General features: G+C 38.4%; 1 protein-coding gene across 9 annotated transcripts in view; it reads left to right on the forward strand.

The window, feature by feature from the left end:
• Positions 1-15,586, forward strand: part of NBEA (neurobeachin) — a 656,478-nt gene that overhangs the window by 515,506 nt on the left and 125,386 nt on the right. For all 9 annotated transcript variants that reach the window (XM_025263201.3, XM_044927359.2, XM_025263205.3 and 6 more), the window contains 2 exons: positions 11,846-11,963; positions 12,284-12,386. In XM_025263201.3, coding sequence (XP_025118986.2) covers positions 11,846-11,963; positions 12,284-12,386 — 221 coding nt within the window. The remainder of the gene's footprint in view (positions 1-11,845; positions 11,964-12,283; positions 12,387-15,586) is intronic.

The raw sequence follows: 15,586 nt of genomic DNA on the forward strand, positions 1-15,586 counted from the left end.
AAATTGTCACTATGCAGAGTAACACCAGGGAAGTTAATATGCTCAGTGTAGAAATGAAAGTGAGTAGTAGAAACTAGAAAATAGTTTCCTTCTAATACTGTAGAGTTCTCCATCTCCTGGCCCTTCCCTGTGTAAAATTACAGCAGAGGGACAAACACAAGATTTCAGAGTTTGCCAAATTTGAGAAAATGAAACACAGCCAAATATATAACACTTACATATGGGGACATTCATGAGTAGGACAAAAATGAAGCAACCTTGCCAATATATATATTTTTTTTAATTTTGAGAGTTTTACCCTAATTTTGAGAGTTACATGCCTTTGAAGATGAAGGAGGCACAGAGGACTCCAACTGCAAATCAAAGTTTGTTTGTAAATTAAATTTTGCAATATTTTATTCAATAAAATTGACTGAGTTCCTTTCATGTGCTGATTCTATAAGGAATACAACCTAGTCTCTACTCTTATGAACTCTGCAGTTGCGGGAATGTATGTTATAGAACAGATCATTTTAAAAGTACTTCCCATAGTGTGAAGGAGATTATTGGAGTGGTACAAATCCTACCTTTTGGAAAGAGTTCATGGCTTTCTACTAATGAGTATAAAATAATGTTTGTATAGTTTATTAGAAGAGCATTGTCTTTCACCAGTCAAAACAGCCTCTAAACTGTAGTCACAGCAGTGATTTCCAAAGTTTGAATTTAATCATCTCACCTCTTTGTTTAACAAGTGGGGCTCATCATTGCTCTCAGATCAGAAGTCCAAACTCTTTAACATGAGTTACTTGATTTAGCCCCCACATCCTGGTTCCCTACGTACCTTTCATCATTCTTACGTTATTTTTCACCTCTCTCCTCTTGACAATATGTATTTCAGACTGCCTGAACCCATTCCCCAAGGCACTATATTTACATGTTCCTTCTGCTTGAGACCCTCTTCCTTCCCTGCTTCCGCTCACACCTTCCCCATTGTTGGAGAGTCCCCATGAGCCTATGACCTCTTTAAACAGGGACTCTGCCTCTCATTCACTATTGGTTGGTGACGGTCAATCAATAAATATTTGTTAAATAAGAGTCACTAAAAAATCAATTGATAAATCATGAAAAGAGCAAGAGCTGGCCTAATTTGGAGAAGACACTATAGCTCTGTTGGTAAAGAATCCGCCTGCAATGTGGGAGACCCCAGTTCAATTCCTGGGTCGGGAAGATCCCCTGGAGAAGGTATAGGCTACCCACTCCAGTGTTCTTGGGTTTCCCTTGTGGCTGAGCTGATAAAGAATCTCCCTGCAATGTGGAAGACCTGGGTTCGATCCCTGGGTTGGGAAGATCCCCTGGAGAAGGGAAAGGCTACTCACTCCAGTATTCTGGCCTGGAGAATTCCATGGACAGTCCATGGGGTCGCAAAGAGTCAGGCACTACTGAGCAACTTTCACTTTCACTTCCTAGAGTTGTCACTGCTAACAATGGATGTGGTAGCTGAGGTCTCAAATAGTTGTGATTTGGAAAACTTCTAGAATGCAAACTGCCACTAAGGAAACAGTTATGGCTGTTAGTTTTAAAGGTCATATGCTGTGGTCCAAGTTTTCTACTCTCTCACTGGCAGTGTCATTATTGAAGGTTAAAACCAGAGATGTACTCAGTGCATGTATGTGTGTATGTCTGTACCACGTGCACATGAGAAGGTAGACATTAGAGTAGAAGGCTAACATTTGTTAAGCACTTCCTGTGAGCTGGGAACTGTACTAAGCATTTTTAAAAAGAACTCATTCAGAACTCATTCAACTAACCTGTGAGTCTAGGTACTGTCATTTCCTCCATCTTGTGATGTGGAAGCTGAAGAATTAAAAATGAACTAACTTGCCTGAGGGTTCACAGCTTATAAGAGAGGTGGACCCTAGGAAGGCTTTAAATGTAGGAGAGGCAGGTACGTAAAGTGATGACTTAGAGCAAAATGCTAAATAAAAAGCCCTCTAGAGATTTCCCTGCCTTCCGGTGGTCCAGTGGTCGGGACTGCACTTCTACTGCAGGGGGCACGGGTTCCATCCCTGGTTGGGGAACTAGGATCCTGCATATCGCACTGCAAAGCCAAATAAAATAAAACTAAAGGAAAAACTCTGTATAGATGAGCTGCCTAAATTTTTCTCAGTTATACGATGTAATTTTAATTCATATAGTGATGATGACTGTGTTTATGAATATTTAACCTCAGGAGTATAACAATATAGTATATATTATAAAATTTTCATTGAAAATGTATTTCCTGGAAACTGTCTTTTTGCTAGCCTAATTTCTTGATCATTTTCATTTACTTCACAGTTAAACCGTTTTCAGCTTTTTCCATTTTCAACTGTATATTACATGAATTATTTATTTTCATTGGGACTAATTATTTTCCATCTAAATTTTAATGAAAAGATTTGACTCAGTGATCATTTTTTGGTCCATATTATATTTTACTGATTACAGTGCCTACCCCTGAGTTTTATTTTGATGACTTTATTCATTATTAATTGGATAAAAAGATTTAGTGAGACTTTTCCATGAGAAATTTGAGGTTTTCTTTATTGTATAGTGTGGGTCCATTGTAATTGTCCTCTAACATTTTTTTAACCCACCCTGTAAAACACTTTTATACACGTTACACATGTATAAAACAATTTACATATTACACATGTTAACATTTAATACTTTGTATAAGTTTAACCTTTTTTAAAGATGTGGTTGATATCCAGCATGTTCTACATATTGATATTTTAAAATAAAATTCTTAAAAATAATCACTTTTCAGATATGCCCAATAGAATCAAATATATCCAAAGAAATAATGATTTGGCTGTTATCAACATCCATTTTAAAATGTATAAATAATCTTTTTTCAAGTGGACATTTTATGTAATTCCTCTTTCTTACTCAACAAATATTTCCATTTATTGTGAGCTTTGAAAAATAATTACAAAACATAAAAAGTTAAAATGCTATGGGAAATTCATCTCAATGAGATGGTTAGTATATCTACATAGGAATATTATTTATTGCTAAAACAATACAGGGATCAATATTAAAGCTACCCCTAACTTTTTAAAAATTGAAATATAGTTGATTTATAATATTGTGGTAGTTTCAGATATACAGCAAAGTGATTCAGATGTATATTGTTTTTCAGACTCTTTTCCATTATAGGTTATTACAAGATATTGAGTATAGTTCCCTGTGCTATATAGTAGGTCCTTGCTGATTATCTGTTTTATATATAGCAGTGTACAAGTGTTCAAACTAAACTCCTAATTTATCCCTTCCTGCCCTTTCCCCTTTGGTTTGTTTTCTATGTCTGAGTCTATTTCTGTTTGAAAATGAGTTCATTTTTATCATTTTTTTAAATTAAATTCCACATACTATATCATCTGATATTTGTTTTTCTCTGGTTTACTTCACTTAGTATGATAATCCCTTGTTGCTGTAAGTGGCATGATTTCATTCTTTTTTGTGGCTGAGTAATATTTCATTGTGTATTTATGCCACATCTTCTTTATCCAGTCATCTGTTGATGGACATTTAGGTTGCTTCCATGTCTTGGCTATTATAAATGGTGCTGTAGAGATACTGGGATGCATGTATCTTTTTGAGTTATAGTTTTCTTCAGATATATGCCCAGGAGAAGAATCACTAGATCATATGTTAACTGTTTGTAGCTTTTACACCGCCATACTGCTTTCCATAATGGCTATAGCAATTTATATTACCACCAACAGTTGAGGAAGATCCCTTTTTCTCTGTACCCTCTGCACCATGTATTATTTATAGACTTTTTGATGGTAGGCATTCTGACCAGTGTGAATGATAACTCTTATAGTTTTTAACTTTCTTTTTTTGTAGTTCTGTTGAAAAATGCTGTTCACAATTTTAAACTATAAGTAAATATAAGGATATTGACATTGTATTCCAGCAACATTTATATAGCTTTTTGTGCCACTTCTAGGTTGTATGCTAAAAATCATCTAGTGGATCTATCATCAAAAATTATCTTTAATTATCTTCCAGCTATCAACCCAATTAGATCCAACTTCAGCTCTTTGAAAGTAAAGAATTAGGAAATCATTTAACTTAAAGATTTTTCAAATCCAGTCATTGAGGGCATACACTTTCTAATGAATTGTCCCTTATTTGAGGCTCCTACCCTCAACAGATTTTGTACCCCAGATGATACATCATAGAGAGTCCCCTTCCCATTTTGTAATTGGAGAATGGCAATGGGAAAAGAGAGATGGGAAAGACAACATGTATTTCTCTCACATATTCATCCTCAGGCAGATAGATTTTAAGAAGGTAAGGATCTGAAAACTTACTTTTAACTTGTGCATATGTACATAACTGACCTCTTGGAAAATCATTCATTGCCCAATTAGAAGAGAATAGTCCATTGTGTTGCTATTTCCTTTTTTCCATACACTTCTAATTAGTTACTTCTTATATCTTATTCTCTCTATGCCTTTGGTGAAGAACTGGTATCACCAGGACATGCAGTGAGAACTGGAAGAAGGCAGTTCCAAACATTTGGCCGTTTTTGCTGCTTCCTACTTCCTCATCTCATGTTCCATGACCTCGACTGCCAGTCAGAGATGATCTTCCACAACATGGTCAATTTAGAACCCGAGCTTCTTCTACTCTGTGGTTCTGGTTTTCTTCTGGGCCTTAGAATCCTCTTTATTCATCTGGCAAAAGGGAAAAGACCGTGTATGAATGCAGACCTAAAACAACTCTTGTACTCTTCCATTCTGAATATATTTGCTACATCCAGAATCACTGGTAATTTGTACAGAATTGTAAAAGTAATGGGGGTTACAGTTTCCCATTGCACTAACAGCCCTTTAATTAAATTGTTCAAGCTGCAAGTGTCGGTTGGATGTGATGACCCGATGAACACTGAACAGGGCATGTCTAGCCAGCCCTTTGCATCATTCTCATCAATTCTTAACAGAAAATACAGCTTGAAGCAAAATTTAGTTTTTTCATATCCAAATACTTCTTCTGATATATGCAGTCAGACGATTTGAGATCACCAAAGCTATCACGAAACAAGTACTTTTTAGGTCACACAATATTAACTGTCTTTAAAGGAAAAAAAGATGAAACTGATTTGACAGCCATACCCATGTTTCTGACAAATATGCATGTCTGATACACATGAGTGCACAGCAACCCTATTTTTCTTCAACACAGTCATCAAATAATATGTGTTAAGCACACATTTGGGTGAAGTGGTTTACAAGGGGTCTCTATTACATTTGTTTTAGATTGCGTCCTGTGTGCTTCAGTTGGTAAGTGAGTGGGGCAGACCTCAGGGTATAAACCCAGTGTGATCTCTCTCTCCCTTCACTGTTTTTGGATATTAAGCCCTTAGTTCAAAGCAGGTCAGTGGTCACTTAAGAAAATCACAAGAGTTTCATAAAATTTGTGATCAAGATGCTTTAATTTTCCCGTTTATGACCTATGTGTGTGGTGCTAAGTTGTGTCTGACTCTTTGCGACCCCAAGGACTAACCCACCAGGCTCCTCTGTCCGTATGATGTAATAAAAATTCTTTATTCATCTTTTCAGAAAATGAAACTGAATAGTTTAGCATTTGTTGATTGGTTTCATAGTATATTAAGAAATTTGGACAGCCCAGGAAGCACAAATCAGATAATATGGAAAGGTTAACATAAGAAAGAAAGCAAAACCACAAACCTCAAGTCTAGATGAAAGTACTTCTATGGTTTAGAAAAATATCTTGGACTAAATGAAAAAGTAACTTAAAGCGTTATTATAGAAGAGCCTGAAATTTACAGAACACTATGTAACTAGACAGAAGCAGAAGATATTAAGAAGAGGTGGCAAGAATACACAGAACTGTACAAAAAAGATCTTCACGACCCAGATAATCACGATGGTGTGATCACTGACCTAGAGCCAGACATCCTGGAATGTGAAGTCAAGTGGGCCTTAGAAAGCATCACTACGAACAAAGCTAGTGGAGGTGATGGAATTCCAGTTGAGCTATTTCAAATCATGGAAGATGATGCTCTGAAAGTGCTGCACTCAATATGCCAGCAAATTTGGAAAACTCAGCAGTGGCCACAGGACTGGAAAAGGTCAGTTTTCATTCCAATCCCAAAGAAAGGCAATGCCAAAGAATGCTCAAACTACTGCACAATTGCACTCATCTCACATGCTAGTAAAGTAACGCTCAAAATTCTCCAGGCTAGGCTTCAGCAATACGTGAACCATGAACTTCCAGATGTTCAAGCTGGTTTTAGAAAAGGCAGAGAAACCAGAGATCAAATTGCCAACATCCGCTGGATCATGGAAAAAGCAAGAGAGTTCCAGAAAAACATCTATTTCTGCTTTATTGACTATGCCAAAGCCTTTGACTGTGTGGATCACAATAAACTGTGGAAAATTCTGAAAGAGATGGGAATACCAAACCACCTGACCTGCCTCTTGAGAAACCTATATGCAGGTCAGGAAGCACCAGTTAGAACTGGACATGGAACAACAGACTGGTTCCAAATAGGAAAAGGAATATGTCAAGGCTGTATATTGTCACCCTGCTTATTTAACTTCTATGCAGAGTACATCATGAGAAATGCTGGACTGAAAGAAACACAAGCTGGAATCAAGATTACTGGGAGAAATATCAATAACCTCAGATATGCAGATGACACCACCCTTATGGCAGAAAGTGAAGAGAAACTAAAAAGCCTCTTGATGAAGGTGAAAGTGGAGAGTGAAAAAGTTGGCTTAAAGCTCAACATTCAGAAAACAAAGATCATGGCATCCGGTCCCATCACTTCATGGCAAATAGATGGGGAAACAGTGGAAACAGTGTCAGACTTTATTTTTTGGGGCTCCAAAATCACTGCAGATGGTGACTGCAGCCACGAAATTAAAAGATGCTTACTCCTTGGAAGGAAAGTTATGACCAACCTAGATAGCATATTGAAAAGCAGAGACATTACTTTACCAACAAAGGTCCATCTAGTCAAGGCTATGGTTTTTCCTGTGGTCATGTATGGATGTGAGAGTTGGACTGTGAAGAAGTCTGATCACCGAAGAATTGATGCTTTTGAACTGTGGTGTTGGAGAAGACTCTTGAGAGTCCCTTGGACTGCAAGGAATTCCAACAAGTCCATTCTAAAGGAGATCAGCCTTGGGATTTCTTTGGAAGGAATGATGCTAAAGCTGAAACTCCAGTACTTTGGCCACCTCACGCGAAGAGTTGACGCATTGGAAAAGACCCTGATGCTGGGAGGGATTGGGGGCAGGAGGAGAAGGGGATGACAGAGGATGAGATGGCTGGATGGCATCACTGACTCAATGGACCTGAGTTTGAGTGAACTCCAGGAGGTGGTGATGGACAGGGAGGCCTGGCGTGCTGCTATTCATGGGGTTGCAAAGAGTCGGACACAACTGAGCGACTGAACTGAACTGATGTAACTAGTGGAGGTATAAATAAAATACAGGCAATTTTATAGTATCAAGTCATATTTCAGACCTAAGCTTGATGCCCAGAATTTTATAGAAACATACCATAAACTCAGTATTTAATCAACTATAAATGATATTCTTTTGCCCTTTTGAAGCATATACAAATTGATTAAACTCATCGCATGCCCAAAGTAGCATCCTTACTAGCCTCTCTGCCTCCAGTGTCACAGCTTTCTACTTTGGCCTCCATGAGCCCCCTGAGTGTGAGTCAGTAAAGTCTCTCTAGTTACCCTCATGCTCTGTTTCAGGGCTTTCTCTTGGCATCTGAGCAGAGGAGAGGAAAGGGGACGGGCATAGTCCCAGGCGATCACGGCAATCAGTGAAGTTATATGAATGCTAGTGGTTTATCTCAACAGTTCATCGTTTCTTTAAATATTTTGTTTTCCATCCTATTTGCAGTAATTTCACTACCAAAAAAAAATGTCTAATTGCCTAACAGAAATGAAACCGATGTTTAACAGGGGTGTCAAATGATATTCTATGACACACCTCAGTATATATTTTCTTAAATGAGAGGCATTAAGTCTATCTACTGAAATGCCTTAGCCTAAAAGACCTTCCATAGCCCCTCTAGAATGAAGGAATCCTTTTTTATGGAGACAGACCTTTCAGGATTTGGTATAGCCCAGTCTACCCTAGTGACTCAATGATAAAGAATCTGCCTGCCAGTGCAGGAGATGCAGATTCCATCCCTGGGTCGGGAAGATCCTCTGGAGGAGGAAATGGCAATCCTCTCCAGTATTCTTGTCTGGGAAATCCCATGGAACGAGGAGCCCAGTGGGCTACAGTCCACAGGATTACAAAGAGTCAGACTTGACTTAATGACTGAGCACAGCACAGCACATAACCCAATCTAGATTTCCTTGTGAGTGCAAATTAACCTACTAGAAAATATAAAACAGTTATTCTATTTAGATCACTTTGTTTAGATCTTGATTAAATCTCAAGTCAGGAGACACTTCTTGCAGGCTCCAACATTAGGATAATAAACATGAGAAGTCTGAAGGTAAAACTGGAAAGCTCTTTCCAATTCAGCAAAGGAGTCAAAGATGCACATACTTTGTAAGATCTCTTTGTAACCCTCCCCATATGCATTATCTGTCCGTTTCTCTTGGTGATTTAGTCAGTAAACAAATGTATATGGAGCACATATGTGCAAGGCATTGCTTTAGGCTCTGTGTATTATTGAGCAGTAATAAGATGACTGAGGATCTTGTTGTCATGGAACTTTCACATCACAGGGAGGGGACCGACGAAAAGCGAACAAATAAATAAATAAGTTCCATGCACAGAACTGACATAAAATGATGTCATAGAAGAGATACTGGAGGTTAGTACACGATAACTCTTAAGCTGGATACCAGGAAAGGCAGTTCACAGGAAAGGATACTTAAAAGAGAAGTTTTAATTAATTTAGGAGAGTTTCGTGCCATAATCAATCTGAAAGGAAACGCGAAAGTAGGAGGTGACATGCTTTAAAAAAAGAAAAGGACTGTTGGCTCTCTTGAGTTTTCTGGAAGGAAATTATGAATGCCTCAGAGCACTGTCTTTTATCAGCCCCTTTTAAGGATTTCAAAAGCTTAACTATAACGTCAGTGACTGTAAAGGAAAATTTTCTTTTCCTTGGCTTCTCTGAATGGGGGCTGTACCGCTTATTCAGATGATGCTGTCCTTGTTCAAAACAGCTTGGAACTTCGGATCTATCTTCTGGAATTTGCCTCCTGAGCTGTTTATGGTTGTTGATGTTAATTTAGTTGCTCAGTCATATCCGACTCTTTGTGACCCCGTGGACTGTAGCCTGCCAGTCTCCTCTGTCCACGGAATTTTCCAGGGAAGAATACTAGAGTGGGTGCCATTTCCTTCTCCAGGGGATCTTCCCAACCCAGGGATCAAACCCATGACTGCTACATTGGTAGGCACATTCTTTTCCACTGAGCCTCCATGGAAGCCTAAGCTGTTTATTACTTGCTAGCAAAATAATTTAATTTTATTCTGTCTCCTTTTACTCTTCACCTCCAGGCTTTATTGAGTTCCTCTGATTATCTCAGTTTCCTTTTTCTTTCTCCCAAGGGTCCCTGAGGGCCCCTGAGGACTGTTGTGGTCCCAGCCTGGAGGAGAACTGATTGAGTTCCTATATCAGTTTGTAACCAGTCAAGAGAAAGAAGCCACATAGCAATTTGAAGAGGGAAAGTGTTATAATTTATAAACACTATAACATAGAAATAATTATAATATAAATTCTGGTAGAATTTTGGAGAAACAAGTTAGTAAGAAATAAAAAGAACTCTAAAGAACATAGGAACAGAATACATGAGGAGCAGCCACTGTATTTTGAGCTGACATTGAACCCAAGCAGGGGCCCCTGACTTAGGTAGGGAGGGCATGGCTTATAGCGCCCTTCATGGTACCAAGTCACTCTGGTGCCCTGCTGGGGGAGCTTGGTGCTCTGTCTTTTGGAACTTTCCAGAAAACCACCCTCTAGGGATTCGTGAAGCTCCTTATAGGAGGGTTCTCATCAGAGCACGTTGCTATAAAAGTACCTGGGGCACTGAAGTACTGGAAAAAACTTCTAGTCACTGGGTGCTATTGGCCATCACACACTGCAGGAGCCAGGCCCTGGAGAAGCCCACACTCTGCAGAGACCTGCTAGGTGCACATACAGAATGGGGAAGAAAAACCCCTTGCCTCAGCATCATCTCTTCAGAGTCCTTGCCTGATGGACCTCAACATACTCCTGGCTACCAAAGGAAAAATTAAGGGCACAGATTCATTTTCACATGATAAGCAATTAAGGGTGACTCCAGAGCCGAGGGCCAGTCATTGACTAACTGGCACAGTTGGTAAGGCAGTTTTACATGAAGCACTTAGACTCAACCCAACTTCTATGTGTGTGAGCCATAGATATCAATAAAAGGTATTTTATTGAATACCTGCTAAAGATATTCAATAAAATAAACTTATAATATGATTAATGGAAAATAATACTAGGTTCAATATCCATTAAATCATGGTCCTCAAAGAGAAAAATAAAAATATTAATGTGTGTATGCATATACACACACTAATATATATAAAGTCTAATATAATATATGTAGACATAAAATCACCCATCCTCCTGGCATACCACTTTTAGTATAAAGGTGCCATCATAGCTCTCATGGAAAGATCTCTTCTTGTTTCTGAGATTATACTCATTTTGTTGTTATTCAGTCACTAAGTTGTATCTGACTCTTTGTGACCCCATGAACTGCAGCATGCCAGACTTTCCTGTCCTTCTCTATCTCTGTTAACTCCAAAAATGTGTTTATTGCAGATTTGACTGCAGCAGAATAATCAAATGTGAATTTATCTGTATCATGAAACAAGAAGTCCACATATGGATAGTTGCTGAGAATGTTTCAGCAACTTAGTATTATGGTCAGCCTCGCTGGGATTCCCTTGGCCTTCCTCTAATGGCTACACAATTGCTTCTATAGTTTCTGCCATTACATCTCCATTCAAGTAAGGAGGAGATAGAAGTATGCCAGCTACATATGACACCTTTTATCAGCTTTTCTGGAATATCCCCAAATGACTGGTTTCATTCTCATTAGCCAGTTCTGGGTCACATGTCCTTACTTACAGTTGCAAGGGAATTTGGACAAAGCAAGGATGACTTTATCATCACTATCTTAGATCAAAGGTCAGACAAATTCTGGCCTCAGGAACAAATTCAGGCCATTGTTGCAAATAAAGTTTTGTTGGAACAGAGTCATGCCCACCTAGTTACACATTGTCTGGGACTGCTTTCCTACCACAATGGCAAAGTTGAATAGTTGTGAGAAGGACAGGTGACCTGCAAGTCCTAAAAATTTTTACTATTTCACCTTTTACCAGAAATGTTCATTGACCTCAGGCTTAGACCAATCATGAACCCTTGCTTGGGGTTGACCACTTTGAGGACTAAATGGTTTTCCATTAAGGAGGAAAAATGGCATTGGAAAAGTACCAACCATATATATCCAGCCACCTGGTCTAACCGATCGTATATAAGACCACCAAGGCATAACACATTTTCTGTTTTGTCACAGGGTCACCTTGAACTTACAACTTTTCTGTTCCTTTGTTCCTTCATTTCTACATGAGCCAGGTACAAAAAATTTAGAGAGGTAGAAATTTTGTAAATATACAGAATCAAATGATTGACAGTATTGTGATACATCATGAATTCAGGAAGATAAGCCCTAATTTACTGACTTTTATACAGCACTAAGGTATTGTCAGACTAAATCTGAGACACATATTCCACTGACTGACCCTTCCCTTCAAACTGTGTATTTTAGGTCCTTGCGTACACTGAGGGACTTCATGGAAAATGGATGTTCAGCGAGATACGAGCTGTATTTTCAAGACGTTATCTTCTACAAAATACTGCTTTGGAAGTGTTTATGGCAAACCGAAGTAAGTCTCCTTAAATATTTAAAAAAAAATGTGCTGCTCATATTTGAATGTTAATGATTGACATGATGTGACACTGACTTGATTTTTTGCATTGTATTTCTTTCTTTGATATGCTGCTGCTAATGCAAAAATAAAAATTAAAAAAGAATGTATTTGTTTGAAAATGTTAATCCTAGGATAAACTTATAAGGAAATCTAATTTCCATGAAGATTCATTACCTTTACAAATAAATCATGAAAGACACTTGAAAAATGATTTCTGAAATTGATGGTTAGCTCTCCTGTGGTTTTCTAAATCATGTTTTTTCTTCTTGCCACAGCTTCAGTTATGTTTAATTTCCCTGATCAAGCAACAGTAAAAAAAGTCGTCTATAGCTTGCCTCGGGTTGGAGTAGGGACCAGCTATGGTTTGCCACAAGCCAGGTAATTATATCATATTACACATTATCTATGGTTTGCTAACATATTTCCATCTAAATACAACAAAAATCTGAATAGAGTTATGCCATTGTAATTATTTTGAAAACCTAGGAATTGTCTTCCTCTGCAGGTCATTTGTAGGGAAAGAGGTTATGAAAACAGCTATTTTAAGAATGACAGAATAGGGCATAATTTTATTTAACATAATTTTATTTAAATGACAAAGTAAGAAAGTTGATTGCATCTTATAGTAAGCATGTTAAGACATTTTTGCTGAAGATCTTATGAAAGACATACCAAAAGCCTCATGATGTTTCTGATTAACTGTTATGTAATAACATATAGTTTTTTATAAAAGTTGTGTAAAAAGACTTCTTCATTACAGTAATAAAACTCTTAGGGTTTATTGAGATTAAGAGTCATTCATTATGGTGTAGTTATAATCATTTCCTGAATCTTTCATCTTTGTATTTTAAATGCATTATTTTGAAATCTTACTTCGTCAAAGATACTGCTCTGTGTAGAAAACATGGTCAGTAATTATGTGTGTCACTAATATCAATTAGTTGGTTTTGGCTGCGAGTAACTGAATAACTGACTAAATGTGGTTTAACCAATAGGGTTTTGGTTGTGGGAGGTTTGTTTTATTAAAGAGGTGGAATTAAAAAGAAGTTTCCAGGGGATCCCCTGGTGGCTCAGTGGTAAAGAATCCACCTGCCAGTGTAGAAGGCACAAATTTGATCCCTGATCCAGGAAGACCCCACACGCCATGGAGCAACTAAGCCCGTGCACGACGACTACTGCGCCTGTGCTCTAAAGCCTGTGAGCCATAATGCTGAGCCTGTGCTGCAGCTCCTGAAGTCTGCGTGCCTAGAGCCTGTGCTCTGCAACAGGAGAAGGCACCACAGTGAGAGGCCCACAAACCACACCTGGAGAGTAGTCCCCACACACAACGAGAGAAAAGCAACAGGGAAGACCCGGTACAGCCAAAAATAAATATATGTATAAATAAAAATATAAAACATAAAAAAAGGAGTTGCCAGTATTGGCTCGGAGGTTCAGTAACGTCAGGACTCTAAGTTGGCCTCATGTTCACAAAATACCCACTACTGCTCCGAATACCACATCTTCATACAACTGCATTCAAGTACGAGAAGGACACAAAGGACTTCTTGAAATTCTGTGTTTTAGAATGGAATATATTTAGAAGTCCCTTTGCCCAGAATGGAGTCACCTTCCTGCCCCTCAAACAATCACTGAACACTGAATGTGAAACCAAATCATCCCCTACAAGTCAAGGAAAAATATACCTCTGAACTCCCTGCCACTTCCTATCTGAAAAAAATACACTTTGTGTTGTTAAGGAAGAAAGAGAATAATCGGCTTTGGGCAGACAAGCAACAGTGTCTTCCGTGTAGATCATTAAGTGCCTGGGAGTTATTCCAGAGCACTGCATGCATGGAAAGGAAAACCAGTCTTTGTCTACCTTCCCCTTAAATAGGCTACAGACATTTAAAAGACAGGAACTGTGTCTTATTTATCTTTTAATCTACAATACCTAGCACACTGCCTAATTGCAAAGGCGCTTTTAAGTGCTACTCAACTAGAATTACCCTACATTACAAAGTCTCTATTCCCATGTTAAGCTTATAGTGTAAAACCAATTCGCAGACATGTATGCACATGCTCAGGATATTTGCTGTTTTGAACAACAAAATTCACTTAAGACATTAGTAGACAATGAAGTACTTATATAAAATACAGGTCAAAAGAAAAATGCATTTAATCTAGCAAAAAAAAATGACGTTAGTTTTGCAAGGTTTATTCGTACTGAATCTAAGCTCTTAGTAATCACTACTTCCTTTCGCAAGTACCTACAAATTGTTTAATCATCAAGTCAAGGATTTTTCCAGGAATTGACATTAAGAACTCACAAATAGGCCTAACTTTTTCCTTTTAAAGAATAATCATCTGCCTCCTGGCATATTTCTCAATGACCATGATTCTTCAAAGATTACCAGTAGAGTTTTCTGATTTCTTTTGGTATTCTTCTACTTTTCAGGACCTGAAATCATTTAAAACAACCAGAAACTCTTTTACTATATTCCTTATTTCTTATGAGTATAATTTTCCTTTCAACCACATTTAGTCTCAGATTTTTGGAATGCTTTTCCTCTTGATGGAAAAACTGGAAACAAAACATATGTTTAGTAACTGGAGATTCTATCTGAAGACACTTTTTTGTTGCCCCTTTTGTGTTCCCCCCAAAGACTCAACTCATTAAGTTTCCCAATAAAATACTCGTAAGTTCAGTTTTGTTTATTTCCTGTGATATTTAGCCTTGGAGGTAGCAGATGGAGGTTGGCAGAACATTGAATCAAGGCTCAGATCTGCCACTTACTGGCTGGGTAACAATGATAGGGTCTGATATGATTGTAGGAACTCAGTACCTATATGTTGAAAGAATGAATAACATGAAGCAAGAAGACTGAAGTTCTCATCTGCTATAAAATGGGCACAGTATTTTATGAAAGATATTTCAACAAATGTCCTGAGACCATAAAATGAATGCACTTTGTGGACTGTGAACACACATATACACTATACACATGCATGTGGACATGCACACATAGATATAGATGGTAGGTAGGTAAGGAGGTAGGGAGCTGGGTGAGTAGGTAAACAGATATACATACAGACACCTACAAAGAGTGTATGATATGTAAGATCCTATTACATTTAGAAAATTGTCAAAGGGAAGGGATGATGTCTGACTCCTACAAATAGAAGTCTTCCAGCTGAGAGTATCTTGGTAAAATCACCAAGGGATCCATTCTTTACTTTGTTTCTTTGACATCAGGTTTTGTCAGTTTCGGAGAAGGCAATGGCACCCCACTCCAGTACTATTGCCTGGAAAATCCCATGGATGGAGGGGCCTGGTAGGCTGTGGTCCATGGGGTCGCTAAGAGTCAGACACGACCTGAGCAACTTCACTTTCACTTTTCTCTTTCATGCATTGGAGAAGGAAATGGCAACCCACTCCAGTGTTCTTGCCTGGAGAATCCCAGGGGCGGAGGAGCCTGGTGGGCTGACATCTATGGGGTTGCACAGAGTCAGACACGACTGAAGTGACTTAGCAGTAGCAGTTTGTCAGTTTAAAGCAGAGTTTATGAAACGCTTCAAGGGCTTCCCTGGTGGCTCAG

This window comes from Bubalus bubalis, chromosome 13 (assembly GCF_019923935.1).
Source record: "Bubalus bubalis isolate 160015118507 breed Murrah chromosome 13, NDDB_SH_1, whole genome shotgun sequence".
NCBI lineage: Eukaryota > Metazoa > Chordata > Mammalia > Artiodactyla > Bovidae > Bubalus > Bubalus bubalis.